The 27,697-nt window shown below is 48.8% G+C and overlaps 1 protein-coding gene across 17 annotated transcripts in view; it reads right to left on the bottom strand.

Annotated features, from left to right (window-relative positions):
• The window catches only part of tnksa (tankyrase, TRF1-interacting ankyrin-related ADP-ribose polymerase a), a 151,207-nt gene that overhangs the window by 36,364 nt on the left and 87,146 nt on the right, over nucleotides 1-27,697 (bottom strand). For 12 of the 17 annotated variants that reach the window (XR_016484915.1, XR_016484914.1, XR_016484912.1 and 9 more), the window contains 2 exons: nucleotides 17,341-17,377; nucleotides 13,703-13,778 (listed from right to left, as the gene is read on the bottom strand). Coding sequence is in view for 13 of the 17 variants with exons in the window: in XM_090191937.1 (XP_090048063.1) it covers nucleotides 13,703-13,778; nucleotides 17,341-17,377 (113 nt within the window). In the remaining 4 variants the exon portion in view is untranslated. Of the gene's footprint in view, nucleotides 1-13,702; nucleotides 13,779-17,340; nucleotides 17,378-21,562; nucleotides 22,675-27,697 lie in introns of those variants that run through there. The other 5 variants (XM_090191945.1, XM_090191942.1, XM_090191943.1 and 2 more) reach the window with 3 other exon arrangements.

Raw genomic sequence — 27,697 nt, 5'->3', positions numbered from 1 at the left:
GTGCAGAGCCGTGTTATTAATGCTCCCCAGTGAGCTGCCGTGCAGAGCCGTGTTATTAATGCTCCCCATCAAGCTGCCGTGCAGAGCCGTGTTATTAATGCTCCCCAGTGAGCTGCCGTGCAGAGCCGTGTTATTAATGCTCCCCAGCGAGCTGCCATGCAGAGCCGTGTTATTAATGCTCCCCAGCGAGCTGCCGTGCAGAGCCGTATTGATGCTCCCCAGCGAGTTGCCGTGCAGAGCCGTATTGATGCTCCCCAGCGAGTTGCCGTGCAGAGCCGTATTGATGCTCCCCAGCGAGTTGCCGTGCAGAGCCGTATTGATGCTCCCCAGCGAGTTGCCGTGCAGAGCCGTATTGATGCTCCCCAGCGAGCTGCCGTGCAGAGCTGTGTTATTAATGCTCCCCATCGAGCTGCCGTGCAGAGCCGTGTTATTAATGCTCCCCAGCGAGCTGCCGTGCAGAGCCGTGTTATTAATGCTCCCCAGTGAGCTGCCGTGCAGAGCCATGTTACTAATTCTCCCCAGCGAGCTGCCGTGCAGAGCCGTGTTATCAATGCTCCCCAGCGAGCTGCCGTGCAATTAATGCTCCCCATCAAGCTGACGTGCAGAGCCGTGTTATTAATGCTCCCCAGCGAGCTGCCGTGCAGAGCCGTGTTATTAATGCTCCCCAGCGAGCTGCCGTGCAGAGCCGTGTTATCAATGCTCCCCAGCGAGCTGCCGTGCAATTAATGCTCCCCATCAAGCTGCCGTGCAGAGCCGAGTTATTAATGCTACCCAGCGAGCTGCCGTGCAGAGCCGTGTTATTAATGCTCCCCATCGAGCTGCCGTGCAGAGCCGTGTTATTAATGCTCCCCAGCGAGCTGCCGTGCAGAGCGGTGTTATTAATGCTCCCCAGCAAGCTGCTGTGCAGAGCCGTGTTATTAATTCTCCCCAGTGAGCTGCCGTGCAGAGCCATGTTATTAATGCTCCCCAGCGAGCTGCCCACAGAGCCGTGTTATTAATGCTCCACAGCGAGCTGCCGTGCAGAGCCGTGTTATTAATGCTCCCCAGCGAGCTGCCCACAGAGCCGTGTTATTAATGCTCCACAGCGAGCTGCCGTGCAGAGCCGGGTTATTAATGCTCCCCAGCGAGCTGCCGTGCAATTAATGCTCCCCAGCGAGCTGCCGTGCAGAGCCGTGTTGTTAATGCTCCCCAGCGAGCTGCCGTGCAGAGCCGTGTTGTTAATGCTCCCCAGCGAGCTGCCGTGCAGAGCCGTGTTATTAATGCTCCCCAGCGAGCTGCCGTGCAGAGCCGTGTTGTTAATGCTCCCCAGCGAGCTGCCGTGCAGAGCCGTGTTATTAATGCTCCCCAGCGAGCTGCCGTGCAGAGCCGTGTTATTAATGCTCCCCAGCGAGCTGCCGTGCAGAGCCGTGTTATTAATGCTCCCCAGCGAGCTGCCGCATCGAGCTGTGCCGCGTTAATAACGTTCTGCACTCCTGGGCTCTCCATCATCCTGACCCACCCGACACCATGCACCCATTGCTCCTAATCAAACACACACTCTCAGCCTCTTGCCTCACACACAGACATGCACTCAGTATCTCTCTCGTACACACACGCTCTCTCTTAATCCAAACTTCCAAATTAAATCCTGGTAAAGCAGGCAGGATAGCGTAATGAGGGAGACTGCTTTTGAAGATTTGCACACCTATGTTTTAGTATACTTGAGGACTTTTTGGGGACCAACAATTGATTCCCATTCAAAATCTTATTTTCCCCTAACCCTAATTCTAACCCTAAAATAGGCCTTTTTACAAGTGTGGACTGGTAAAATGTCCTTACTCCTCTGGTTTACAATTCTAGTGAGGCTTTTTGGTACACACAAGTATAGTAAAATGTGTCCACACACACACACTCTCCTTTCAGCTTTGATGTGAATCACAGGCAGCAGTATTGATCCTTTGTCGAGAAGGAACCTGCCTAAAATAGCCTTTTTACAAGTGAGTACTGTCAAAATGTCCTCACTTCTCTGAATTGTAGTTGGTTTACTATTCTTGTGAGGTCTTCTGGTACTTACAAGTATTGTAAAACGTGTCCACACACACCTTTCAGCTTTGATGTGAATTACGGGCAGAAGTATTGATCCTCGGCTGGTGGTTTTGTATTCTTACTCCCTCCACAGGTATTGATGGTGGTTGTCAAATATGACAGTAAAACCGGTGACATTCCAATCTACACGGTAAAACTGGTGACATTCCAATCTACACGGTAAAACTGGTGACATTCCAATCTACACGGTAAAACTGGTGACATTCCAATCTACACGGTAAAACTGGTGACATTCCAATCTACAAGGTAAAACTGGTGACATTCCAATCTACACGGTAAAACTGGTGACATTCCAATCTACACGGTAAAACTGGTGACATTCCAATCTACACGGTAAAACTGGTGACATTCCAATCTACACGGTAAAACTGGTGACATTCCAATCTACAAGGTAAAACTGGTGACATTCCAATCTACAAGGTAAAACTGGTGACATTCCAATCTACAGGGTAAAACTGGTGACATTCCAATCTACACAGTAAAACTGGTGACATTCCAATCTACAAGGTAAAACTGGTGACATTCCAATCTACACAGTAAAACTGGTGACATTGCAATCTACACGGTAAAACTGGTGACATTCCAATCTACAAGGTAAAACTGGTGACATTCCAATCTACAAGGTAAAACTGGTGACATTCCAATCTACACGGTAAAACTGGTGACATTCCAATCTACACGGTAAAACTGGTGACATTCCAATCTACATGGTAAAACTGGTGACATTCCAATCTACAAGGTAAAACTGGTGACATTCCAATCTACAAGGTAAAACTGGTGACATTCCAATCTACATAGTAAAACTGGTGACATTCCAATCTACAAGGTAAAACTGGTGACATTCCAATCTACACGGTAAAACTGGTGACATTGCAATCTACACGGTAAAACCGGTGACATTCCAATCTACACGGTAAAACTGGTGACATTCCAATCTACAAGGTAAAACTGGTGACATTCCAATCTACAAGGTAAAACTGGTGACATTCCAATCTACAAGGTAAAACTGGTGACATTCCTGCTGATCATCATGCACTTGAACATCGGCTGCACTTTCAATTCACAAGGGAAAACAGCTATCAACATAAAGCCACAATTCCTATTATAAATGCATACACTTAGGTGGAGGGGTGTAACACCAGACAGTGTCCTCCCCACTGGTTAGAGCTAATTAAAAAATAATTAGTTGTATGTAAGGGCTCCGCATGGTATACATCGTCCAACGAAATGCCTACTTGCAGGTTCTGTCTCGATAATGCAACAATAACAAATGGTAAAAGAGAAGTGGAGGGATTCTCTACACCAATGAATGACCCTTAATTACCCAGGCAGTCACCAGCTAATTATGACTATTATAGGTCAAATAGGGGGTGCTTATATTTGTCCTGTTTCACACATGTACACATGTGTAACCTGTACAATGTGTGGTGAAATGGAAATGTGTTTTTTGCATATCCCACTCCCCCTGAGACACCCCCGGAGAGTGGGGTCATGGCATGGGTTCAGCCATTATTGACGGCAACCCGGGAGCGCTCCCCCTAGTCGGCTCGAGGATTCAAACTAGCAACCTTTTGGTTACTGGCCCAAAGCTCTAACCGCTTTACCTGCCGCCCTCGCTAGGCTGCGTGACCCGCTAGGCTGCGTGCCCGCTAGGCTACGTGACCCGCTAGGCAGCGTGACCCGCTAGGCTGCGTGACCCGCTAGGCTGCGTGACCCGCTAGGCTGCGTGCCTCGCTAGGCTGCATGACCCGCTAGGCTGCATGACTCGCTAGGCTGCATGCCCCGCTAGGCTGCATGACGCGCTAGGCTGCATGACCCGCTAGGCTGCATCCCCCGCTAGGCTGCATCCCCCGCTAGGGTAACGGATGAAGCATAAGTGCCATCAGAGAAATGACAATCTGACAAATATATTTTATAGGACAGCGTAAACCAGTTGATTAACTGACTGAATCAGTAACAAGAGCCTGTGTGCCTGCGTAGTCCAGCTGGTGTCACGCAGAGACATGCAGAGATCCTCATTCAGTGATTCATCCATCCATCTAAATTCTAAAGCCCACTTAACCAAAGCATTTCTTCTAGACGCTCCCTCTATCCTTCCCCTGCGGTACAATAGGCGGAGGAGGATGTCACTTCGAAGGCAGCCCCAGAATGCAGAGGGTGTGATGGTTATGACGAGCCCCGGGGCATCATTTCTAACCGTTGCATAAATTACACACTAAATATCCACCTGCGCCATTTCCGCACGTACAAAAATATATATATATTTTTTTTTTTTTACTTGGCACACGCCATACATATATATATGCATGTTCCCTGTTACAAATCAGCCCCATCCTGAAGCTAGGCCAAGGCAGTTCTAAAGGAAACAGCAGACTTGATTAAATGTCTTTGTAAAATGTCACTTTTGCAGTGACATTTGCTGTAGGCCTATGCTATCTGACACAAAAAGATTATGAAAGAACAACATTTGCAAATTGATGTGGACCTGTAAACCGATAGTTGGAATTTAAAAAAGGGCCTAATGTTTTGCATTCACTTTTCCTCAAACCTATACGCTGCACTGCCCGAATTCTAAAATATTGTCTAGTTACCGTGGTAGCCATACACACTTCAAGGCAAAAGATCAAAAGTCGGTTCACCTGTTAAATTCTACTGTATGTTATAAACCACGCTCCCTATCTTATTCATAGGCTATTTCAAGTATTTTGTTCTATCTAATAAGCCCAATTAAATGAGGTGATGCATATGGTAATTTGTTGTAGGCTATGGCTACTTAGGGAATATGAACCAATCACGGCCAGAAAAGGTGAATAATTTATTCTGCAATGGTTATAGAACAGATGGATTCTGTATAAATGCAATAGTCTACCCCCAAAAAATTGAAAATGCAGTATTCAGACGTAAGTTACAGAAGTCACCTCCAACCGTCTGTTCCCCCGGTAATAAACTGCGCTCCAGATCGGAAGGTATAGAGCAAAATACTTGAAATAGCTTATCTATTTACGACTGTGAAATGGGTCCAATTAAATGAGAGCGGGGACTAATGGTATACTTGTTGTAGGCCTATGCTACCTCGGGAGTACGAAACCATTACAGAAAAGGTGAGGAATGTATTATGCAGAGATCATGAAAATTAACTAAATAATATCCTAGGAAATAAAAGCCTATTTTAATTATTTTTTTAAATGCAAAGATAAGAGAAAAAATCTATTTAGTTTCTCACTAACGGCAAATAATTGCATCTTGTTATTAACCTGTTTATTGTTATGAATAGACGTGTCCATCATATACCCCATTTGCCCAAAATACTAATCTACTTGCAATGCAATATTTCACCTACTAGAAACTGTGTACGTATGGTCTAAAGTTTGTGAGAAGTTGAGCACATTTTCACGCCATTTTCACATCAACTTTTGCGTGAAGAATGACGCACGCATGTTTTGGGGTCTATTTTGTAGGTACAAATGGTTTATAAATGAGGTCTCTGATGGTTATGGGCTCCCGAGTGAGGCAGCGGTCTAAGGCACTGCATCTCAGTGCAAGAGGCGTCACTAGAGTCCCGGGTTCGAATCCAGGCTGTATCACATCCGGCCGTGATTGTGTGCCGCCCTATGGGACTCACAAGTGGCCCAGCGTCGTCCGGGTTTGGCAGTCATTGTAAATAAGAATTTGTTCTTAACTGATTTGCCTAGTTAAATAATGGTTAAGTAATGTTTTTTTAATAAAAAAAGTAAAAAATATTACAAGCCCTGATGTTCATGACGGTTATGAAAAGCCCTGATGTTCATGACGGTTATGAAAAGCCCTGATGTTCATGACGGTTATGAAAAGCCCTGATGTTCATGACGGTTATGAAAAGCCACGATGGTCATGAGGGTTATGAAAAGCCACGATGGGCATGAGGGTTATGAAAATCCCTGATGTTCATGACGGTTATGAAAAGCCACGATGGTCATGAGGGTTATGAAAAGCCACGATGGGCATGAGGGTTATGAAAATCCCTGATGTTCATGACGGTTATGAAAAGCCCGGATGTTCATGACGGTTATGAAAAGCCCTGATGTTCATGACGGTTATTAAAAGCCCTGATGGTCATGACGGTTATGAAAAGCCCTGATGTTCATGACGGTTATGAAAAGCCACGATGGTCATGAGGGTTATGAAAAGCCCTGATGTTCATGATGGTTATGAAAAGCCACGATGGTCATGACGGTTATGAAAAGCCCTGATGGTCATGACGGTCATGAAAAGCCCTGATGTTCATGACGGTTATGAAAAGCCCTGATGTTCATGACGGTTATGAAAAGCCACGATGTTCATGACGGTTATGAAAAACCACATTGTTCATGAGGGTTATGAAAAGCCACGATGTTCATGACGGTTATGAAAAGCCCTGATGTTCATGACGGTTATGAAAAGCCACGATGGTCATGACGGTTATGAAAAGCCCTGATGGTCATGATGGTTATGAAAAGCCCTGATGGTCATGAGGGTTATGAAAAGCCCTGATGTTCATGACGGTTATGAAAAGCCCTGATGTTCATGACAGTTATGAAAAGCCACGATGGTCATGACAGTTATGAAAAGCCCTGATGGTCATGATGGTTATGAAAAGCCCTGATGGTCATGAGGGTTATGAAAAGCCACAATGGTCATGAGGGTTATGAAAAGCCACGATGGTCATGATGACACAGAAAAGAAGGTGAGGTTGGAGACGGGACCGGTTCATTCAGCCTCGGCGCATCCCACTTTTCCCAGGGTCCTTGAATGGACTGGTTGGAAGCAGGTTGTTGAGGTAAATTAAGAAGCCAGTGTTCCACATTGTTACGTTACAGCCTTATTCTAAAATGGATTAAACAAAAAATGTTCCTCACCAATCTACACACAATACCCCATGATAAAGCGAAAACAGGTTTTTAGAAATGTTTGCAAATTTATAGAAAATAGAAATACCTTATTTACATAAGTATTCAGACCTTTTTTTTATTTCAATTTAAAGTTATTATTAAGTTCTTGTTTTTCAATCAACCAACAAAACACATTCCACATTCACAGATGTGACAGACTTAAAAATAAATACAAATAAAATAACAATAAAAATGTAATAAACATAATGAAAAATTATGAAAAAATAAAAATTTATCTAAAAACTTGCAGCAGCACTATCAAGGTTCTTATTAGCTATTTCCAGCCTTCGCTGAGATGACGGGCAAATCATTAGTTTTTACAGCACTTTACACAAAATGCATCTGCTCATTTCCCTAAGCACCCCATTCACTCTGTCCAGTTTGAAATATAGTTGAGTAGTGGAGACCAGAGTCTATCAAACTTGGGCTGTCTCTTGTGGAGGTCACAAGTGAGCTTTTCAAGAGGGAGAAAGTCAACAATCTGGTCAATCCACATTTTAATGTAGGAGAAGTATTAGAGGCCCACAATAGAATAATACATTTCTTAGCAAAGTATGTAATAGTTCTAAACAAATATTCTCTGTCAGGATCAAGAACAAAGTCCTGCTGGGCATTAAGAAGATAGATACACGGGGTCATATCAAACTGTACATCTAGTATTTTCTGTGCAGCAGAATGTATAGAATTAGCCAGAATCTGGAAATCTCTCTACAGCTCCAAAATACATGCAAATAGGTTCCACTTTCAGAGGTACATCTTTTACAGTTAGGAGAAATGTATGTTTTCATTCTATGGAGTTTCATTGGAGTGTAATAAAATGTGTACAAAAATGTGTAATTAGATTCTTTCATTTTTACATTAGTAGAGGAGCAGTATACCCTGTCGCAAACCTCCGCCCATAACTCATCACTGATAGTCAGACCAAGGTCCTTTTCCCAGATTATTTTCAAAGGAGTAAAGGAGGAGCCGCCTCCTCAGAAAGGGGTCTATAGATATAGGAGATTTTGCCTTTAATGGATTGTGCTGTAGCAAGAAGGGTTTCAACTTCATTCAGCTGAGTTCAAAACCTCCTCTTGGAAGAAAATGAGGAAAGGACATGTCTAATTTGAAGATATAAAAATAAATGGGATCTTGGCACATTGAATTCACTGCAGAGCTCTTGAAAGGATTTCAGTGTAGTGGTTTTCTGATGAAATAGGTCTGAAAAGGTCCTGATTCCTAGAGTATGCCAAAGATTAAAGTTGGCATCCCTCGGGGCTTTTGGCAAGTCTGGGTTGCCTACTATAGGCGAGTGAGAACATATTTGGGAGGAGATGCCCAGGTATTTCTTACAGTCCCTCCAAGCTAGTAGGGTGCTGTAAAGTAATACAAAAAAAGGGAAATAAAAGTAGGCTGAAACGTTAGTAGGCCTTGGTTAGGCTATAGAGCCTATCCCTCTCAGCTAAAGGAACATAAATATAGATTAGACGGCTATAATGACATTTAGCGGGGCGGGTGGGTCTTTGGATGGCGGCTATATGTTGTCTTACCTTCTTTAGTAATAACAGTAATGCTTTTAGTCATTCGTCTATTTCTCAGTGACCAGGATTGTCTTTCAAAAAACATTTTTCCTCTTTGGGAGTTTTGAAGTGTCACAGGGCACCTTGGTGAAGAATCCTGAGCTCGTTTGGGTATTTGAATCCGCTAAAGATGCCTCGGTCAATGAAGTATTTCTTCACCTCGTCAAACTCTCGCTGCTTTCGGATTATTCCAGCTGACAGGTCCTGGTGTAAAGGGAGTTTGGCGTTTCCCACTGTAATGGTATTGATTTTCGCCGCCTGTAGGACTCGTTCCTTGTCGGTGAATCTCAGGAAACGTATGGTGATTGGGCGCGTGGTTGTCTGGCTGCTGGTGGGGGCCTCAGTGCTCGGTGAGCTCTCTCTAGTTCTATGGGCCTGTCGGTGGACAGGTGGAGCCACTCGGGAAGTTTGTCTTGCAGGTAGCGGATCAGTGGCATGTTTCCCTCTTCTTTTTTGCCCAGATTTAATAGAACACAATTATTCCTTCGCCCCACATTTTCCAGGTCCTCTGTTTTCTCTTCCAGATACTATACTTTCTTTTTAGCATATACCATTGTTTCCATGGCGCCTGTCAGTAAGTTTTCCATGGATAGGATTTGCCTCTCTGCCTTAACCATCAACACGGTGCGCCTGCACATCTTGTTGTTGATGTCAGGCAAAGCATTTTCCAGGGTTGTCAACCTTGCCCTCTATCGCACTGAGCTGAGAGTTAATGCCATCTAATTTGATGTTGAGTTCTGTACATTGGGATCTCAGCTCAGAAAGGATGTCGTCGACAGAGTGCGAGGTTAGCATTTGTTGGGCCTCGGGGGGGACGGGTCCTCTTGCTCCTGGCTAATGGCGCTAGCTTTTTCTGAAGCTAGCTACTTCTTGGAGGCTTTTTCTGCCGCTAATGCTAGAGTCCGGGTAAAAATGTTATCAGTAATGTCGCCTTTTGTAGCCACCATTACTTTTTGACTAAAGGTAAAGGAGTTTAAACTTGAAGTGGAGGTAAGATTAAGAATTGGAAACTACTTGAGCGGAGTTCTTAGTTCATGCGGCCATCTCGTTCAAGGGTCACGTGATCCCCGTATTCAGACCTTTTGTTAAGAGACTCAAAATTGTGCTCAGGTGCATAGTGTTTCCATTGATTATCTTTGAGATGTTTCGACAACTTGATTGGAGTCCACCTGTGGTAAATTCAAATGATTGGACATGATTTGGAAAGGCACATACCTGTCTATATAAGTTGACAGTGCATGTCAGAGCAAAAACCAAGCCATGAGGTCCAGAGCTCCTCTGTGGAGAAAAAACCCAGATAAAAATCCAATCAGGAAGTGCCGCATTTTTTGAAACCGCCTCATGGCAATGACTCCTTATATGGCTGTGAAGGAGCTAGGAGTCAGCTTACGTTTTCCCCAAGGTGTCTGCAGCATTGTGACGTATTTGTAGGCATTTAATTGGAAGATTGACCATAAGAGACTACATCTACCAGGTGGTCGCTTGGTGTCCTCCGTCGCAATTATTGCGTAATCTCCAGCTGCAGTATTTTTCCGTTTGCTTCTGATGACAAGCCAACTGCCAGCACTGATAGATTATCGAATAGATTTGTGAAAAACACCTTGAGGATTGATTCTAAACAGCTAATTTGGAAAAAAGTTTGGCGTTGTAAGTGACTGCATATTCCGGTCTTTTTCCTAGTCAAACGTGATGAACAAAACGGAGCTATTTCGTCTACACAAATAATCTTTTTTGAAAAAATTTACATTTGCTATCTAACTAAGAGTCTCGTCATTGAAAACATCCGAAGTTCTTCAAAGGTAAATGATTTTATTTGAATGCTTTTCTTGTTTTTGTGAAAATGTTGCCTGCTGAATGCTAGGCTTAATGCTATGCTAGCTATCAATACTCTTACACAAATGCTTGTGTAGCTTTGGTTGAAAAGCATATTTTGAAAATCTGAGATGACAGTGTTGTTAACAAAAGGCTAAGCTTGTGTTTGAATATATTTATTTCATTTCATTTGCGATTTTCATGAATAGGAAACGTTGCGTTATGGTAATGAGCTTGAGGCTATGATTACGCTCCCGGATACGGGATTGCTCGACGCTAGAGGTTAAAGGGCTATATAGTAGCAGGGAAACAGAGAGCGGTGGCCTTAGGTGACCAAGGAATCCCAGTCCAGCACAAAGGACTAACTGAACAGACAGAGTCTGAGGACTCAACAACACAAAGCAATGTGACTAGTAGGAGCAACCCTCTCATCGGCATTAGAACAGCATCTCTGTATCCACATGCTGTATTGTCCGGCACACAGCATCTCATTAGCACAGAGAGACTGTAAAAGAGAAGACATTCCCTCTGTTCATAAACACCGAGGTCTGACTCTGGCCAACACAGCCCAGCGATAAACACTGCCACGCCAGTGGAACAGCACCGCTCAGTCAGGCAGAGAATTATCCAGGGAGGAAGAGTCGGAGCCACTTTAATTAAAAGGAAAAATAGGCCATAAAGAAGAGGGACTTGAGAGGGAGACAAACTTTGTGAAAGCTTCATTTGAATTTTAATATGCATCAGTGTCTCGATTATCATTATCATCACACCCTCACAGAAATCAATTAAAATCAAAATGTCATTGCATTCCTTCTGAAGCAGACAGGGACAGGATGCAGAGGTACTACGCCACAACAGTGGCAACACAGCCAGGGGTGAATGAGAATCAGGAGTCATTGAACGCTAACTGCTCACACAATAGCCATAATTACAACCTACAGTTCACTGCTGTGATGTGGGAATACAAAGAACTGGAATCTCACTGTGGAATCCTTCACAGATCCCAAAATAAATCCCTCTACACAAATGATTCTACAGTATTCCCAGGAAGCTTACTTTCTGGGAGAACTGGAATGTTTGAATATACTGGACATCACAGCATGGAGCTGTAGCCAGGTATCCACTATGAGTATCTAGTCATGTATTCTAGTCAAGGCTCATCTTAAATAACTACTGCTGTACACACCTTTTCTATTCATATACTGTCCATAGTCAATACACACCATTATATATACAGTGCATTCGGAAAATATTCAGACCCCTTCACTTTTTCCACATTTTGCTACCTTACTGTCTTATTCTAAAACGTACTAAATTGTTTTTTTCCCCCCTCATCAATCTACACACAATACCCCATAATGACAAAGCAAAAACCGTTTAGAAATTTTAGAAATGTATTAAAAAATAAAACACTGAAATATCACATTTACATAAGTATTCAGAACCTTTACTCAGTACTTTGTTGAAGCACCTTTTGCAACGATTACAGCCTCAAGTCTTCTTGTGTATGGCTCTACAAACTTGGCAAAACTGTATTTGGGGAGTTTCTCTCATACTTCTCTGCAGATGCTCTAAAGTTCTGTCAGGTTGGATGGGGAGAGTCGCTGCACAGCTATTTTCAAGTCTCTCCAGAGATGATGGCTCTGGTTGGGCCACTCAAGGACATTTAGAGACTTGTCCCAAAGCCACTCCTGCGTTGTCTTGGCTGTGTGTTTAGGGTCGTTGTCCTGTTTGAAGGTGAACCTTCACCCCAGTCTAAGGTCCTGAGAGCTCTGGAGCAGGTTTTCATCAAGGATCTCTGCACTTTGCTCAGTTCATCTTTCCCTCGATCCTGACTAGTCTCCCAGTCCCTGCCACTGAATAACATCCCCACAACATGATGCTTCCACCACAATGCTTCCCCGTTGGTGCCAGTTTTCCTCCAGACGTGACGCTTGGCATTCAGGACAGAGTTCAATCATGGTTTCATCAGATCAGATAATCTTGTTTCTCACTGTCTGGGAGTCCTTTAGGTGGCTTTTGGCAAACTCCAAGCAGGCATGTGACTTTTACTGAGGAGTGGCTTCCATCTGGCCCCTCTACCATAAAGGCCTGATTGGTAGAGTGCTGCAGAGATGATTGTTCTTCTGGAAGGTTCTACCATCTCCACAGAGGAGCTCTGGACCTCATGGCTTGGTTTTTGCTCTGACATGCACTGTCAACTGTGGGACCTTATATAGACAGGTGTGTGCCTTTTCAAATCATGTCCAATCAATTGAATTTACCACAGGTGGACTCTAATCAAGTTGTAGAAACATCTCAAGGATGATCAATGGAAACAGGATGCACCTGATCTAAATTTCAAGTCTCATAGCAAACAGTCTGAATACTTATGTAAATAAGGTATTTCTGTTTTTAATTTTAAATACATTTGCAAATATTTCTAAAAACCTGTTTTTGCTTTGTCATTGTGGGGTATTGTGTGTAGATTGATGAGAAAAAAAAACATTTAATGAATTATAGAATAAGGCTGTAATGTAACAAAATGTGGCAAAAAGGGAAGGGGTCTGAATACTTCCTGAATGCCCTGTACATACAGTGAGCTCCAAAAGGGAAGGGGTCTGAATACTTCCTGAATGCCCTGTACATACAGTGAGCTCCAAAAGGGAAGGGGTCTGAATACTTCCTGAATGCCCTGTACATACAGTGAGCTCCAAAAGGGAAGGGGTCTGAATACTTCCTGAATGCCCTGTACATACAGTGAGCTCCAAAAGGGAAGGGGTCTGAATACTTCCTGAATGCCCTGTACATACAGTGAGCTCCAAAAGGGAAGGGGTCTGAATACTTCCTGAATGCCCTGTACATACAGTGAGCTCCAAAAGGGAAGGGGTCTGAATACTTCCTGAATGCCCTGTACATACAGTGAGCTCCAAAAGTATTGTACTACGGACAAAACACCTCTGAGCGGTTCACCTGATATGGATGAAAATACCCTCAAATTAAAGCTGACAGTCTGCACTTTTTCGTGCTGCAACCATGTTGTCTCTTTTGTCGTGATGTGCGTTTTGTTCTGCATTTTATTCTTAAGCCCATCCCCCGTCCCCACAGGAGGCCTTTTGCCTCTTGCTAACCATTATTATAAATAAGAATGTGTTTTTAATTGTCTTGTCTTGTTAAATGAAGGTTAAAAATATATATATATATTTTTTTATTGTCAAGTATAGGTCAATGACTATTTCAAATATACTTGATTGTATTGGAGCAATGGTCCATTCCACTATACAAATTGGTTTGAATATCACAGTTTAAGCGGAGATTGCTTGAGTAACAGTTGTGTGTGCTGACTGAGCAAACTCTTACCTTGCGGCCGTCACTTGCATGGCAGTTGACGTTTAACGGAGTGAGCAGGGCCATGAGCTTCTCTTCATTTCCACTCCTGCAGCAGAACAAAACATGGAGAGAAAAAACTAAAATATATAGATCTATCCGAACGAGTGAGCGAGAAAGAGAAGGGGAAATGTAGTAGTATCTTTAGATACCTTTTCAGTATCTTTAACTAAAAAAGGATAACAAAAGAATAGGCAAGGAAAGTGGAAAGCTTTGCCCAAGGGAGTGTTTCAAAATGGACAGAACGGAGACCTAAAAAGCATTTTGTCTGCAGTCTAAACCAGGCCAGTAACTCTGACTACACTGGTCAAGAAAGATTGTTAGATAACAGACAACGGTGAAAAACACTGATGCTGTAACGCTCAATGAGTGAATGGGTGTGGAGTCAGGCGCAGAGAGCAAAGGATGTGGGAAAAAACACGCTTTAATGTCCAAAATCAAAGGAACAAAATAGTATTATCCAACACAGGCATAACTATAAAAACAAAATAGTACCCTTAGGTAAAATAGCAGGACAGCGAGAAAACCCAACAAAACACTAACACCTCTCACAAATACAGAAGAACAAGCCTGCACAAACAGAAGCGGACTAAACTAACTTAAATAACCCCACCCTAACAACCAAACAATGAACAGGTGAAACTAATTAGACAAAACCAAACGAACACGGAACAAAGGATCGGTGGCAGCTAGTAGACCGGCGACGACGACCGCCGAACGCCACCCGAACAAGAACGGGAGCCACCTTCGGTAATATTCGTGACAGATGCAGTGTACATTCTTTCCTTATGCCAAAAGAGATATATTCTTTGCCAAAGGCTATGCATGGCTGTAGAGAGATTCAGAGACGCCTCCGGATATCCGAGTCAGCATCTCCACTCTACCTGCTGCGGAGGTTCTTCCTGTGTTATTCTAGTCTGATGCAGTGTGATGGTTCATGGTGGTCAGGAGCCATATGGAGCTTCAGCATCTCCTGCCAGGGTCCCTGAAGCCAAGGGCTATCCCCTCCCAGGTGTCAGTGTGACTGCATGGTAATTCCATAGATCCACAGAAAGAGCCAGGGCCCGGGGTAAAAGACAGTCCTGAATATGGACGGACAACAGAACCAACTCCAGTAAGGAGTTTACTACTGCTGTGCTGTGTCCTCCTCATTCTCCTCTGTCCTCGGGTCTCTTCACCCTTTGGCTGGTACCAGTAGCCCTGCTGCCTGATCCCTGAGCATGTCAGTCATAATGTTGGCATGCTCAGGGAGTTTATTTATTAGGGATGTCTGCTAACTCCTGTAGTTGGTGACTGGTGCCGAGGCACGGTGACAGGAGGCCCAGTCATAATGTTGGCATGCTCAGGGAGTTTATTTATTAGGGATGTCTGCTAACTCCTGTAGTTGGTGACTGGTGCCGAGGCACGGTGATGGAAGGCCCAGTCATAATGTTGGCATGCTCAGTGAGTTTATTTATTAGGGATGTCTGCTAACTCCTGTAGTTGGTGACTGGTGCCGAGGCACGGTGACGGGAGGCCCAGTCATAATGTTGGCATGCTCAGTGAGTTTATTTATTAGGGATGTCTGCTAACTCCTGTAGTTGGTGACTGGTGCCGAGGCACGGTGACAGGAGGCCCAGTCATAATGTTGGCATGCTCAGGGAGTTTATTTATTAGGGATGTCTGCTAACTCCTGTAGTTGGTGACTGGTGCCGAGGCACGGTGACGGGAGGCCCAGTCATAATGTTGGCATGCTCAGGGAGTTTATTTATTAGGGATGTCTGCTAACTCCTGTAGTTGGTGACTGGTGCCGAGGCACGGTGACAGGAGGCCCAGTCATAATGTTGGCATGCTCAGGGAGTTTATTTATTAGGGATGTCTGCTAACTCCTGTAGTTGGTGACTGGTGCCGAGGCACGGTGACGGGAGGCCCAGTCATAATGTTGGCATGCTCAGGGAGTTTATTTATTAGGGATGTCTGCTAACTCCTGTAGTTGGTGACTGGTGCCGAGGCACGGTGACGGGAGGCCCAGTCATAATGTTGGCATGCTCAGGGAGTTTATTTATTAGGGATGTCTGCTAACTCCTGTAGTTGGTGACTGGTGCCGAGGCACGGTGATGGAAGGCCCCTATCACGGCAGCGAAGCCGGCCAGTCACTGATTTACCCAGATGCCGTCACTGAAGGCCGTCAGAGAAAGAAAAGGTTATTCCCCCCCCCCCCCCCCCTCTTTCTCCTCTCTCATTTTCCCTGGACCAAGCTTTGCCAAAGTCCCTTCAGTGAAGATGCATTCACAGCCAGTGGCTTTGCTTTCTTCTGCATGTCTCTTTCTCCACTTCTCTTCTCCTTCCGACGGTCAACTGGCCTCAAGTAAAAACAAGAGATCCTTCATTTAAATGCACAATAGCATCCCCATGTTTAGCACAGAGTGGAGGCCACATGTTTAAATCTAGCTGCTAGGGAGAGGCGCCTGTGTGAGAGAGTGTGTGTGTTTCCTTCCCTCTATGATAACTGACATCTCAGAAGAGCCTTATTTCTTACTGTAGAATAATCAATACCAGGCCTTGTCTTCATTAGTAGCACTGAAAGCCCAGGATGGAAGGAGATCCATACAGGACATAGGCTTGTTATGGACACAGCGCGTGGTACATGATATTATCCTCCATGGTAACCCCTCTGATCATGGTTTCAACCAGCCAACAGCTCTCCCAGATAATGCAGTCATAGTCTTTATAGTTCTCATCTCTGCCTCCATTTATTCCCCCAGAGCGCATTCTGATTGAGTCATCAAACACTGATTTCATGTAGTCTAGTAGGGCCTGGTGCCGAGGGGCCAACTCCAGGCCAGAACCAACACAAAGGCAGCCACTTCAGTATAATGAGCTGAATGTGACAGACATGCCTTGCTCCACAGGAAATGCTGGGTGGCTCACAGCACTCGTCTGAACTGTAACAGCCTTTTATTATGCTGGGGAGTCCACTCTGGGGAGGAAACTGTGTCTATGTGGGGCAACCGGAACAGCCATTGTGGGGAAGCCTATGTGTGTCCTTCATTTGTAGGAAGAAAAGACAGAGAGAGAGATCCCCTCATGCTTGTAGTCGACATGACAGCAGTTCCCAGAGGGCAGATGGAGTCAGTGTGCATGGCAGGCAGCAGAACAGGAGCATATGGAGCAGGAGACCAGAGAATATCTCAGCAGATAGATGAGGATGTCTCATCTTCCTCTCTCAGGGCATCAATCCTCCTTCCCAGGGCGAACCTCTTCAGGATGTCTGTGTAAACTAGGAACCCACTGGCACATCAGGAAAATATATCCACCACGTTATCGGCAATGTTGTTTCATCAGTCATAACAGCCATGGATATAGATGATGACCCCTCCTCTGAATCAATGCTGCCAGAGGGCCAGAGGATCTCTCCAGCCCTCTGTTATTAAACCTCTAATGATCCCGTCTGGTCATACACACATCCCTTCACCATAACAACCCGCACCGTGCACCAGCACTCCCAAACCACATGCACAGCCCTTTCACAACACCTGTCTGCTAATGACGGAGGGGGAAAGGAGAGAGAATAAAGGAGGTAGCGAGAGACTGAGGGAAGATGAGAGGGGAGATTTCAAGCTTGCACTCACCTAGCTGCCTCCAGGAGTTCGTCTTTCTTGTATTCACCTAAATGGTTGCAGAAAATCATAGTGTCAGAGACAGGCAGGGAGAGAAACGCACAGCAGCAGCACAGAGCCAGAGTCACAGCCGAGAGAGAGGCAGCTACGGCACAGAGAAAAACACACATACACTCACTCACTCAATCTCACACACACCACAAACGGTACAGCAGAGCACCCACACACACATCAACACAGAGAGCCCCTCTCTCGCTCTCTGTCTGCCTCTATCTGTCTGTGTCTCTGTCTGCCTTTATCTGTCTGTGTCTCTCTCTCTCTGTTTGCCTCTCTCTCTCTCTTTGTCTCCGTCTGCCTCTCTCTCTCTCTTTGTCTCCGTCTGCCTCTCTCTCTCTCTTTGTCTCCGTCTGCCTCTCTCTCTCTCTGTGTCTCTGTCTGCCTTTCTCTCTCTGGCTGCCTCTCTCTCTCCGTCTGCCTCTCTCTCTCCGTCTGCCTCTCTCTCTCTCTCTCTCTCTCTCTCTCTCTGTCTGTCTCTCTCTGTGTCTCTCTCTCTCTCTGTCTCCCTCTCTCTCTCTGTCTGTCTGTCTGCCTTTCTCTCTCACTCTCTCTCTCTGTCTGCCTCTCTCTCTGTCTGCCTCTCTCTCTCTGTCTGCCTCTCTCTCTCTCTCTGTGTCTCTGTCTGCCTCTCTCTGTCTGCCTCTCTCTCTCTCTGTGTCTCTGTCTGCCTCTCTCTCTCTCTCTGTCCATCTGTCTGCCTCTCTCTCTCTGTCTGCCTCTCTCTGTCTGCCTCTCTCTCTCTGTGTGTGTCTCTGTCTGCCTCTATCTCTGTCTGCCTCTCTCTCTGTGTGTCTCTGTCTGCCTCTCTCTCTGTGTGTCTCTGTCTGCCTCTCTCTCTGTGTGTCTCTGTCTGCCTCTCTCTCTGTGTGTCTCTGTCTGCCTCTCTGTGTGTGTCTCTGTCTGCCTCTCTGTGTGTGTCTCTGTCTGCCTCTCTGTGTGTGTCTCTGTCTGCCTCTCTCTCTCTGTCTGCCTCTCTCTCTCTGTGTGTCTCTGTCTGCCTCTCTCTCTGTGTCTCTGTCTGCCTCTCTCTCTGTGTCTCTGTCTGCCTCTCTCCCTCTCTGTCTGTCTGTCTGCCTCTCTCTCTCTCTCCCTCTGTGTCTCTGCCTCTCTCTCTGTCTCTCTCTGTGTCTCTGTCTCTCTCTCGCTCTGTGTCTCTCTCTCGCTCTGTGTCTCTGCCTCTCTCTCTCTCTCTGTGTGTCTCTGCCTCTCTCTCTCTCTCTGTGTGTCTCTGCCTCTCTCTCTATCTGTGTGTCTCTGCCTCTCTCTCTCTCTGTGTGTCTCTGCCTCTCTCCCTCTCTGTGTGTCTCTGCCTCTCTCTGTGTGTCTCTGCCTCTCTCTCTCGCTCGGTGTCTCTGCCTCTCTCTCTCGCTCTGTGTCTCTGCCTCTCTCTCTCGCTCTGTGTCTCTGCCTCTCTCTCTCTCTGTGTCTCTGCCTCTCTCTCTCTCTGTGTCTCTGCCTCTCTCTCTCTCTGTGTGTCTCTGCCTCTCTGTGTCTCTGTGTGTCTCTGCCTCTCTGTGTCTCTGCCTCTCTCTCTCTCTCTCTCTGCCTCTCTATCTCTCGCTCTGCCCCTCTCTCTCTCTGTGTCTCTGCCTCTCTCTCTCGCTCTGTGTCTCTGCCTCTCTCGCTCTGTGTCTCTGCCTCTCTCGCTCTGTGTCTCTGCCTCTCTCTCTCTCTGTGTGTGTGTCTCTGCCTCTCTCTCTCTCTCTGTGTGTGTCTCTGCCTCTCTCTCTCTCTCTCTCTCTCTCTCTGTCTGCCTCTCTCTCTCTCTCTGTGTCTCTGCCTCTCTCTCTCGCTCTGTGTCTCTGCCTCTCTCTCTCGCTCTGTGTCTCTGCCTCTCTCTCTCGCTCTGTGTCTCTGCCTCTCTCTCTCGCTCTGTGTCTCTGCCTCTCTCGCTCTGTGTCTCTGCCTCTCTCGCTCTGTGTCTCTGCCTCTCTCTCTCTCTCTGTGTGTCTCTGCCTCTCTCTCTCTCTCTCTCTGTGTGTCTCTGCCTCTCTCTCTCTCTCTGTGTGTCTCTGCCTCTCTCTCTCTCTGTGTGTCTCTGCCTCTCTCTCTCTCTGTGTGTCTCTGCCTCTCTCTCTCTCTGTGTGTCTCTGCCTCTCTCTCTCTCTCTGTGTCTCTGCCTCTCTCTGTGTGTCTCTGCCTCTCTCTCTCGCTCGGTGTCTCTGCCTCTCTCTCTCGCTCTGTGTCTCTGCCTCTCTCTCTCGCTCTGTGTCTCTGCCTCTCTCTCTCTGTGTGTCTCTGCCTCTCTGTGTCTCTGCCTCTCTCTCTCTCTCTGCCTCTCTCTATCTCTCGCTCTGCCCCTCTCTCTCTCTCTCTGTGTCTCTGCCTCTCTCTCTCGCTCTGTGTCTCTGCCTCTCTCGCTCTGTGTCTCTGCCTCTCTCGCTCTGTGTCTCTGCCTCTCTCGCTCTGTGTCTCTGCCTCTCTCGCTCTGTGTCTCTGCCTCTCTCGCTCTGTGTCTCTTCCTCTCTCGCTCTGTGTCTCTGCCTCTCTCGCTCTGTGTCTCTGCCTCTCTCGCTCTGTGTCTCTGCCTCTCTCGCTCTGTGTGTCTCTGCCTCTCTCGCTCTGTGTGTCTCTGACTCTCTCGCTCTGTGTGTCTCTGCCTCTCTCTCTCTGTGTGTCTCTGCCTCTCCCTCTCTCTCTGTGTGTCTCTGCCTCTCTCTCTCTCTCTCTGTGTGTCTCTGCCTCTCTCTCTCTCTCTGTGTGTCTCTGCCTCTCTCTCTCTCTCTGTGTGTCTCTGCCTCTCTCTATCTCTGTGTCTCTGCCTCTCTCTCTCTCTGTCTCTGCCTCTCTTTCTCTCTGTGTCTATGCCTCTCTCTCTCTCTCTCTGTGTCTCTGCCTCTCTCTCTCTCTCTGTGTGTGTCTCTGCCTCTCTCTCTCTCTCTCTGTGTGTGTCTCTGCCTCTCTCTCTCTCTCTCTGTGTCTGCCTCTCTCTCTCTTTCTGTGTCTCTGCCTCTCTCTCTCGCTCTGTGTCTCTGCCTCTCTCTCTCGCTCTGTGTCTCTGCCTCTCTCGCTCTGTGTCTCTGCCTCTCTCGCTCTGTGTCTCTGCCTCTCTCGCTCTGTGTGTCTCTCTCTCTGTGTCTCTCTCTCTCTGTGTCTCTCTCTCTCTGTGTCTCTCTCTCTGTGTCTCTCTCTCTCTGTGTCTCTCTCTCTCTGTGTCTCTGCCTCTCTCTCTCTCTCTCTGTGTCTCTGCCTCTCTCTCTCTCTCTCTCTGTGTCTCTGCATCTCTCTCTCTCTCTGTGTCTCTGCCTCTCTCTGTGTCTCTGCCTCTCTCGCTCTGTGTCTCTGCCTCTCTCTCTCGCTCTGTGTCTCTGCCTCTCTCTCTCTCTCTGTGTCTCTGCCTCTCTCTCTCGCTCTGTGTCTCTGCCTCTCTCGCTCTGTGTCTCTGCCTCTCTCGCTCTGTGTCTCTGCCTCTCTCGCTCTGTGTCTGCCTCTCTCGCTCTGTGTCTCTGCCTCTCGCTCTGTGTCTCTGCCTCTCTCCGTCTGTGTCTCTGCCTCTCTCGCTCTGTGTCTCTGCCTCTCTCGCTCTGTGTCTCTGCCTCTCTCGCTCTGTGTCTCTGCCTCTCTCGCTCTGTGTCTGCCTCTCTCGCTCTGTGTCTCTGCCTCTCGCTCTGTGTCTCTGCCTCTCTCCGTCTGTGTGTCTCTGCCTCTCTCGCTCTGTGTGTCTCTGCCTCTCTCTCTCTGTGTGTCTCTGCCTCTCTCTCTCTGTGTCTCTGCCTCTCTCTCTCTGTGTCTCTGCCTCTCTCTCTCTCTCTCTGTGTCTCTGCCTCTCTCTCTCTCTCTCTGTGTGTCTCTGCCTCTCTCTCTCTCTCTCTGTGTCTCTGCCTCTCTCTCTCTCTCTGTGTCTCTGCCTATCTCTCTCTCTGTCTCTGCCTCTCTCTCTCTCTCTGTGTCTCTGCCTCTCTCTCTCTCTGTGTCTCTGCCTCTCTCTCTCTCTGTGTCTCTGCCTCTCTCTCTCTCTGTGTGTGTCTCTGCCTCTCTCTCTGTTTTCTGTGCTCCCTCTGTCTGTGTTTTCTGTGCTCTCTCTGTCTGTGTTTCCTGTGCTCGCTCTCTGTTATAAAAGGTCATGTAAAAACCCAAACCGGTCAATACATCAATACCAGTGTATAGTAAAATACGGTATACCGCCCAGCCCTAAGGGAGGAGTTTGCATCTTCATCAACAACAAATGGTTGCTCACCCATCTTGGAATACCAGATGGTCAAATGCTGACCCTTCTACCTCCGAGGCAGTTTTCAGCTGTTATCGTGACTGTTGTAAACATTCCACCTCAGGACAAGAAAAATAACAATTTGGCACTTAACCAACTATAAACACGCGGAAAAACTTGCAACCGGAGGCTGCTTTCCTTGTTTCTGGCAATTCACTCTCGAGCATAGCTCAGTGCACACCCCTTTGGTTGATGTTGCTCTGTAGGGTAGCTCAGTGCACACCCCTTTGGTTGATGTTGCTCTGTAGGGTAGCTCAGTGCACACCCCTTTGGTTGATGTTGCTCTGTAGGGTAGCTCAGTGCACACCCCTTTGGTTGATGTTGCTCTGTAGGGTAGCTCAGTGCACACCCCTTTGGTTGATGTTGCTCTGTAGGGTAGCTCAGTGCACACCCCTTTGGTTGATGTTGCTCTCTACTGTAGCTCAGTGCACACCCCTTTGGTTGATGTTGCTCTGTAGGGTAGCTCAGTGCACACCCCTTTGGTTGATGTTGCTGTGTAGGTTAGCTCAGTGCACACCCCTTTGGTTGATGTTGCTCTGTAGGGTAGCTCAGTGCACACCCCTTTGGTTGATGTTGCTCTGTAGGGTAGCTCAGTGCACACCCCTTTGGTTGATGTTGCTCTGTAGGGTAGCTCAGTGCACACCCCTTTGGTTGATGTTGCTCTGTAGGGTAGCTCAGTGCACACCCCTTTGGTTGATGTTGCTCTCTACTGTAGCTCAGTGCACACCCCTTTGGTTGATGTTGCTCTCTACTGTAGCTCAGTGCACACCCCTTTGGTTGATGTTGCTCTGTAGGGTAGCTCAGTGCACACCCCTTTGGTTGATGTTGCTGTGTAGGTTAGCTCAGTGCACACCCCTTTGGTTGATGTTGCTCTCTACTGTAGCTCAGTGCACACCCCTTTGGTTGATGTTGCTCTCTACTGTAGCTCAGTGCACACCCCTTTGGTTGATGTTGCTCTGTAGGGTAGCTCAGTGCACACCCCTTTGGTTGATGTTGCTGTGTAGGTTAGCTCAGTGCACACCCCTTTGGTTGATGTTGCTGTTTAGCGTAGCTCAGTGCACACCCCTTTGGTTGATGTTGCTCTGTAGGGTAGCTCAGTGCACACCCCTTTGGTTGATGTTGCTGTTTAGGGTAGCTCAGTGCACACCCCTTTGGTTGATGTTGCTCTCTACTGTAGCTCAGTGCACACCCCTTTGGTTGATGTTGCTCTGTAGGGTAGCTTAGTGCACACCCCTTTGGTTGATGTTGCTCTGTAGGGTAGCTCAGTGCACACCCCTTTGGTTGATGTTGCTCTCTACTGTAGCTCAGTGCACACCCCTTTGGTTGATGTTGCTCTCTACTGTAGCTTAGTGCACACCCCTTTGGTTGATGTTACTCTCTACTGTAGCTCAGTGCACACCCCTTTGGTTGATGTTGCTCTGTAGGTTAGCTCAGTGCACACCCCTTTGGTTGATGTTGCTCTCTACTGTAGCTCAGTGCACACCCCTTTGGTTGATGTTGCTGTGTAGCCTGTGGACACAGTAGCATCACCACCATCAGACAGCTGGTAAATTGAAGCATATCCCTGTTTCAATCCTCATGTTAAAACGCCTCTCAAACACAGCCAACCACCCCGTCTCTGTCTCGGTCTCTTCCCTCTTTCTCCTGCTTTTCTGTTAGCACAGAAGGAGTGGTTGTTGCGATAACAGAAGGGAAATATATATCATAAACAGGAGTGATCCCATCCCCCTCTTCCCTCCATCCCCCTGCTCTCACAGCCCTCACCCCTCTGCTACAGTCACAACACAGTCCATCCCCCTCTTTCCTCCATCCCCCTGCTCTCACAGCCCTTACCCCTCCGCTAGTCACAACACAGTCCATCCCCCTCTTTCCTCCATCCCCCTGCTCTCACAGCCCTTACCCCTCCGCTAGTCACAACACAGTCCATCCCCCTCTTCCCTCCATCCCCCTGCTCTCACAGCCCTCACCCCTCTGCTACAGTCACAACACAGTCCATCCCCTTCTTTCCTCCATCCCCCTGCTCTCACAGCCCTTACCCCTCCGCTAGTCACAACACAGTCCATCCCCCTCTTTCCTCCATCCCCCTGCTCTCACAGCCCTTACCCCTCTGCTACAGTCACAACACAGTCCATCCCCCTCTTTCCTCCATCCCCCTGCTCTCACAGCCCTTACCCCTCCGCTAGTCACAACACAGTCCATCCCCCTCTTTCCTCCATCCCCCTGCTCTCACAGCCCTTACCCCTCCGCTAGTCACAACACAGTCCATCCCCCTCTTTCCTCCATCCCCCTGCTCTCACAGCCCTCACCCCTCCGCTAGTCACAACACAGTCCATCCCCCTCTTTCCTCCATCCCCCTGCTCTCACAGCCCTTACCCCTCCGCTAGTCACAACACAGTCCATCCCCCTCTTTCCTCCATCCCCCTGCTCTCACAGCCCTTACCCCTCCGCTAGTCACAACACAGTCCATCCCCCTCTTTCCTCCATCCCCCTGCTCTCACAGCCCTCACCCATCTGCTACAGTCACAACACAGTCCATCCCCCTCTTTCCTCCATCCCCCTGCTCTCACAGCCCTTACCCCTCCGCTAGTCACAACACAGTCCATCCCCCTCTTCCCTCCATCCCCCTGCTCTCACAGCCCTTACCCCTCCGCTAGTCACAACACAGTCCATCCCCCTCTTTCCTCCATCCCCCTGCTCTCACAGCCCTTACCCCTCCGCTAGTCACAACACAGTCCATCCCCCTCTTTCCTCCATCCCCCTGCTCTCACAGCCCTTACCCCTCCGCTAGTCACAACACAGTCCATCCCCCTCTTCCCTCCATCCCCCTGCTCTCACAGCCCTTACCCCTCCGCTAGTCACAACACAGTCCATCCCCCTCTTCCCTCCATCCCCCTGCTCTCACAGCCCTTACCCCTCCGCTAGTCACAACACAGTCCATCCCCCTCTTTCCTCCATCCCCCTGCTCTCACAGCCCTCACCCATCTGCTACAGTCACAACACAGTCCATCCCCCTCTTTCCTCCATCCCCCTGCTCTCACAGCCCTTACCCCTCCGCTAGTCACAACACAGTCCATCCCCCTCTTCCCTCCATCCCCCTGCTCTCACAGCCCTTACCCCTCCGCTAGTCACAACACAGTCCATCCCCCTCTTTCCTCCATCCCCCTGCTCTCACAGCCCTCACCCCTCCGCTAGTCACAACACAGTCCATCCCCCTCTTTCCTCCATCCCCCTGCTCTCACAGCCCTCACCCCTCCGCTAGTCACAACACAGTCCATCCCCCTCTTTCCTCCATCCCCCTGCTCTCACAGCCCTTACCCCTCCGCTAGTCACAACACAGTCCATCCCCCTCTTTCCTCCATCCCCCTGCTCTCACAGCCCTTACCCCTCCGCTAGTCACAACACAGTCCATCCCCCTCTTTCCTCCATCCCCCTGCTCTCACAGCCCTTACCCCTCCGCTAGTCACAACACAGTCCATCCCCCTCTTTCCTCCATCCCCCTGCTCTCACAGCACTTACCCCTCCGCTAGTCACAACACAGTCCATCCCCCTCTTTCCTCCATCCCCCTGATCTCACAGCCCTTACCCCTCCGCTAGTCACAACACAGTCCATCCCCCTCTTTCCTCCATCCCCCTGCTCTCACAGCACTTACCCCTCCGCTAGTCACAACACAGTCCATCCCCCTCTTTCCTCCATCCCCCTGCTCTCACAGCCCTTACCCCTCCGCTAGTCACAACACAGTCCATCCCCCTCTTTCCTCCATCCCCCTGCTCTCACAGCCCTTACCCCTCCGCTAGTCACAACACAGTCCATCCCCCTCTTCCCTCCATCCCCCTGCTCTCACAGCCCTTACCCCTCCGCTAGTCACAACACAGTCCATCCCCCTCTTCCCTCCATCCCCCTGCTCTCACAGCCCTTACCCCTCCGCTAGTCACAACACAGTCCATCCCCCTCTTTCCTCCATCCCCCTGCTCTCACAGCCCTTACCCCTCCGCTAGTCACAACACAGTCCATCCCCCTCTTTCCTCCATCCCCCTGCTCTCACAGCCCTTACCCCTCCGCTAGTCACAACACAGTCCATCCCCCTCTTTCCTCCATCCCCCTGCTCTCACAGCCCTTACCCCTCCGCTAGTCACAACACAGTCCATCCCCCTCTTTCCTCCATCCCCCTGCTCTCACAGCCCTCACCCCTCCGCTAGTCACAACACAGTCCATCCCCCTCTTTCCTCCATCCCCCTGCTCTCACAGCCCTCACCCCTCCGCTAGTCACAACACAGTCCATCCCCCTCTTTCCTCCATCCCCCTGCTCTCACAGCCCTTACCCCTCCGCTAGTCACAACACAGTCCATCCCCCTCTTTCCTCCATCCCCCTGCTCTCACAGCCCTCACCCCTCCGCTAGTCACAACACAGTCCATCCCCCTCTTTCCTCCATCCCCCTGCTCTCACAGCCCTTACCCCTCCGCTAGTCACAACACAGTCCATCCCCCTCTTTCCTCCATCCCCCTGCTCTCACAGCCCTTACCCCTCCGCTAGTCACAACACAGTCCATCCCCCTCTTCCCTCCATCCCCCTGCTCTCACAGCCCTTACCCCTCCGCTAGTCACAACACAGTCCATCCCCCTCTTTCCTCCATCCCCCTGCTCTCACAGCCCTCACCCCTCCGCTAGTCACAACACAGTCCATCCCCCTCTTTCCTCCATCCCCCTGCTCTCACAGCCCTCACCCCTCCGCTAGTCACAACACAGTCCATCCCCCTCTTTCCTCCATCCCCCTGCTCTCACAGCCCTCACCCCTCCGCTAGTCACAACACAGTCCATCCCCCTCTTTCCTCCATCCCCCTGCTCTCACAGCCCTTACCCCTCCGCTAGTCACAACACAGTCCATCCCCCTCTTTCCTCCATCCCCCTGCTCTCACAGCCCTTACCCCTCCGCTAGTCACAACACAGTCCATCCCCCTCTTTCCTCCATCCCCCTGCTCTCACAGCCCTTACCCCTCCGCTAGTCACAACACAGTCCATCCCCCTCTTTCCTCCATCCCCCTGCTCTCACAGCCCTTACCCCTCCGCTAGTCACAACACAGTCCATCCCCCTCTTTCCTCCATCCCCCTGCTCTCACAGCCCTTACCCCTCCGCTAGTCACAACACAGTCCATCCCCCTCTTTCCTCCATCCCCCTGCTCTCACAGCCCTTACCCCTCCGCTAGTCACAACACAGTCCATCCCCCTCTTTCCTCCATCCCCCTGCTCTCACAGCCCTTACCCCTCCGCTAGTCACAACACAGTCCATCCCCCTCTTTCCTCCATCCCCCTGCTCTCACAGCCCTTACCCCTCCGCTAGTCACAACACAGTCCATCCCCCTCTTTCCTCCATCCCCCTGCTCTCACAGCCCTTACCCCTCCGCTAGTCACAACACAGTCCATCCCCCTCTTTCCTCCATCCCCCTGCTCTCACAGCCCTTACCCCTCCGCTAGTCACAACACAGTCCATCCCCCTCTTTCCTCCATCCCCCTGCTCTCACAGCCCTTACCCCTCCGCTAGTCACAACACAGTCCATCCCCCTCTTTCCTCCATCCCCCTGCTCTCACAGCCCTTACCCTTCCGCTAGTCACAACACAGTCCATCCCCCTCTTTCCTACATCCCCCTGCTCTCACAGCCCTCACCCCTCCGCTAGTCACAACACAGTCCATCCCCCTCTTTCCTCCATCCCCCTGCTCTCACAGCCCTTACCCCTCCGCTAGTCACAACACAGTCCATCCCCCTCTTTCCTCCATCCCCCTGCTCTCACAGCCCTTACCCCTCCGCTAGTCACAACACAGTCCATCCCCCTCTTCCCTCCATCCCCCTGCTCTCACAGCCCTCACCCCTCCGCTAGTCACAACACAGTCCATCCCCCTCTTTCCTCCATCCCCCTGCTCTCACAGCCCTTACCCCTCCGCTAGTCACAACACAGTCCATCCCCCTCTTTCCTCCACCCCCCTGCTCTCACAGCCCTCACCCCTCCGCTAGTCACAACACAGTCCATCCCCCTCTTTCCTTCATCCCCCTGCTCTCACAGCCCTTACCCCTCCGCTAGTCACAACACAGTCCATCCCCCTCTTTCCTCCA

The sequence above is a fragment of the Oncorhynchus mykiss genome, chromosome 12 (assembly GCF_057628025.1).
Source record: "Oncorhynchus mykiss isolate SJ-2025 chromosome 12, ASM5762802v1, whole genome shotgun sequence".
Lineage (NCBI taxonomy): Eukaryota > Metazoa > Chordata > Actinopteri > Salmoniformes > Salmonidae > Oncorhynchus > Oncorhynchus mykiss.
This window is presented reverse-complemented; position numbering and strand designations above follow the sequence as displayed.